This window comes from Wasmannia auropunctata, unplaced genomic scaffold, assembly GCF_000956235.1.
Source record: "Wasmannia auropunctata unplaced genomic scaffold, wasmannia.A_1.0 LD336083.1, whole genome shotgun sequence".
Taxonomy (NCBI): domain Eukaryota; kingdom Metazoa; phylum Arthropoda; class Insecta; order Hymenoptera; family Formicidae; genus Wasmannia; species Wasmannia auropunctata.
In genome coordinates this window covers 450419-452922 of record NW_012026807.1, presented here as the reverse complement: position 1 = coordinate 452922, position 2504 = coordinate 450419, and the positions used below count along the sequence as shown (strand labels likewise).

The 2504-nt window shown below is 40.2% G+C and overlaps 1 protein-coding gene across 1 annotated transcript in view; it reads left to right on the top strand.

Annotated features, from left to right (window-relative positions):
* Window positions 1–1038: 1038 nt before the first annotated feature.
* LOC105448571 (probable G-protein coupled receptor CG31760) overlaps window positions 1039–2504 on the top strand; it is a 7864-nt gene continuing 6398 nt past the window's right edge. Inside the window, exons 1-2 of the mRNA XM_011687227.1 lie at window positions 1039–1141; window positions 1858–2072. Of these exons, the coding sequence (XP_011685529.1) occupies window positions 1041–1141; window positions 1858–2072 (316 nt within the window). The 5' untranslated portion in view covers window positions 1039–1040. The remainder of the gene's footprint in view (window positions 1142–1857; window positions 2073–2504) is intronic.

The window sequence follows — 2504 nt, the reverse complement described above, 5'->3', positions numbered from 1 at the left end:
CTCTCTTGTATTTTAACAATTTCTCTCCTCGCTGTCCCATTTTTATCTGCGAAAAGTTATTAGTCTCCGAGAATTCTCACATGTCTATGAATCCGCGCTGGAAGTCCGAAGTTTATGCGATGTCAGAACGTCGTGTTACACAAAAGAAAAATCGCTCGCAAGTGCTCGTTCAGCGAGAATTTCTGTTTTCTTTTTTCGCTCTGTATTCTCTCTCCGTACGTTTTCCATATAGTAGATTTTCCAATATTATTCGGATATTATATTTACGACTTTCTTTTTTGTAATATTGATAACAGCATCTGTTATCTTCTTATAAATAGTTTTATATAAGTTAGACGAAGAGTAAAAGGAAAAGAAAACACCTTTTCGCATCGTTATTTCATGCTCGTCTTGGAGAACGAAAATAGCGATTTAGCGTTGGAGGGTTCGGTAAACAGCAAAATTGACACTTAAAAATTCATGTATAGAGTAATATTGAGGTAAGTACATTAAGTGATAATATTTCACTTGATACGTTTATGTTTACCGCTCTATCGTGATACGCGCGCGATACATCATAAATGTACCATTTTCATATTTGCGTATGCTATGTTAAACATGAATAATTATTTAGATATTAGTTAATGATGAATTTCACGTGCCCGTTTATACACACATATATATGTATCCGGTCATATATATCCTATGTATCCTTTGTCCACACACAAATAATAAATACGCGGCAGACGGCGATTTGATGATGATGGGTGCCTCCCGTCACGGTTTCAAAGGCGCGTATCTAAAGTGCTCTAAATATTACATTCTAATTACGTAATTACAAATTCCGGCAACGTTATAACGAGGCAATTTATCGAAATGACGTTGTTAAAATTTACACGATTAATAGAAATGGGAACGAGTAACCCGAGAGGACGGCGCGGTGATGCGCAGATGTGTATACGCCGCCACCGCGGCGCGCGCGACACACGCAATAATCGTCGGAAATTGCTCACGCAGCATCGCTTTGCAGAATATGCGGTTGCTTGTTGCAGACTATAGTCATGTATCCCAGGCCAAACATCATCACGTGCACCGTGCGCGTATGGCTGCGAGAAATTGGCTTTTCTCTCACATACGGGGCACTCATGCTCAAAACCTGGCGGTAAGTGTACTTCACTTCTTGATGACATTACATTTCGCTCGTTTCGTGACCATTTTCCTTATTCGTTTCGCCGACGTAAGAATGACGTTCGTCGAATTTTCATTGTCAATTATATTTAATTGATCTGTTATCTAGAATCGTTTACTTGTCTTGACGTTATATTGACTCCGTATTACATTTATTTTGTAACTAATTCGAAAGTTTTCTCTTGCGTTTTATGCATAAAGCTGTAATTGCGGAGTTTCATTTTAATTCTAAAAATATATATTTTAAGATTATTTCACGCGACGCCTTTAGTTTTTCGAACTGCTGGAAAATACAAATTTTGACAAAAATAATCAGGACTCGTAATTTTTACAGCTTTCGACAGATTTAATAACACTTGTTCATATAATTTTTGCATGTGTGACTCGTTAGCGCCTATGCAATGTTCATAACTAGCGCGATTGTTAGCGTTGGAAAAAAAATAACGATGCCGTTGACGTCAAATATACGTTTATAGAATATCAATAGACCTATTTAGATTTACAAAATGCCGGCTGATTCCCGCCGTTTAGAGCATTGAATCCGTAAATTCCCTCGTCGGACTACGAGGGCGACTCGGCCCGGTCAATCGAAAAATAAGGTAAAAAAAAAGAAACAGAACGGGAATCGCTATAGGCAGGCCAAAAAAAAAGAGATATCCGCTGAAGAGATCCGTGACGTTGTGCTTGCAGGATATCCGTGATCTTCCGAGTGAAATCAGCGAAGGCCGTGAAAATAACGGACGCGAGCCTGCTGAAGCGGCTCGGCATCATCGTCCTGACGTTCAGCGTGTTCCTGAGCATAAGGACCCTGGTCGCGCCGCCCGTCGTGATCGTCGCGCGGACCGCCGACGATCTCAAAGCGTATCTCTGCCGAACTGACTGGTGGGACCACAGCTTCACCACTCGTGAGTATCGTGTACAATACTTGCTGTATATGCGCTACGCGTTAGAAAAGAGATATCGACTCGCGCTTAATCCTTCCCTGCACGCTCCCGGTGCCTTCGATACCGCGGACTTTTGTAATCGCAAGCCGTATCGTAAGCTCCTGTGAAATATGAGCGCGTTGCAGGGCTACGTGTACATACACACACACACACACGCATACACACATATATATATATATATATATATATATATATATATATACGTGTGTGTGCGTGTGTGTGTGTGTGTGTGTTGTATCTGAAATTAAATAAGGTTATGAATAATGAATAATACATTCTATACTCTATACTATAGTGAAGGACAGCTATATAGATCAGATCCCATCATTACACCCCTTCATTATAAATATAATAAAGACTTTACTCCCTCTCTCTTCTCTCTCTCTCTCTCTC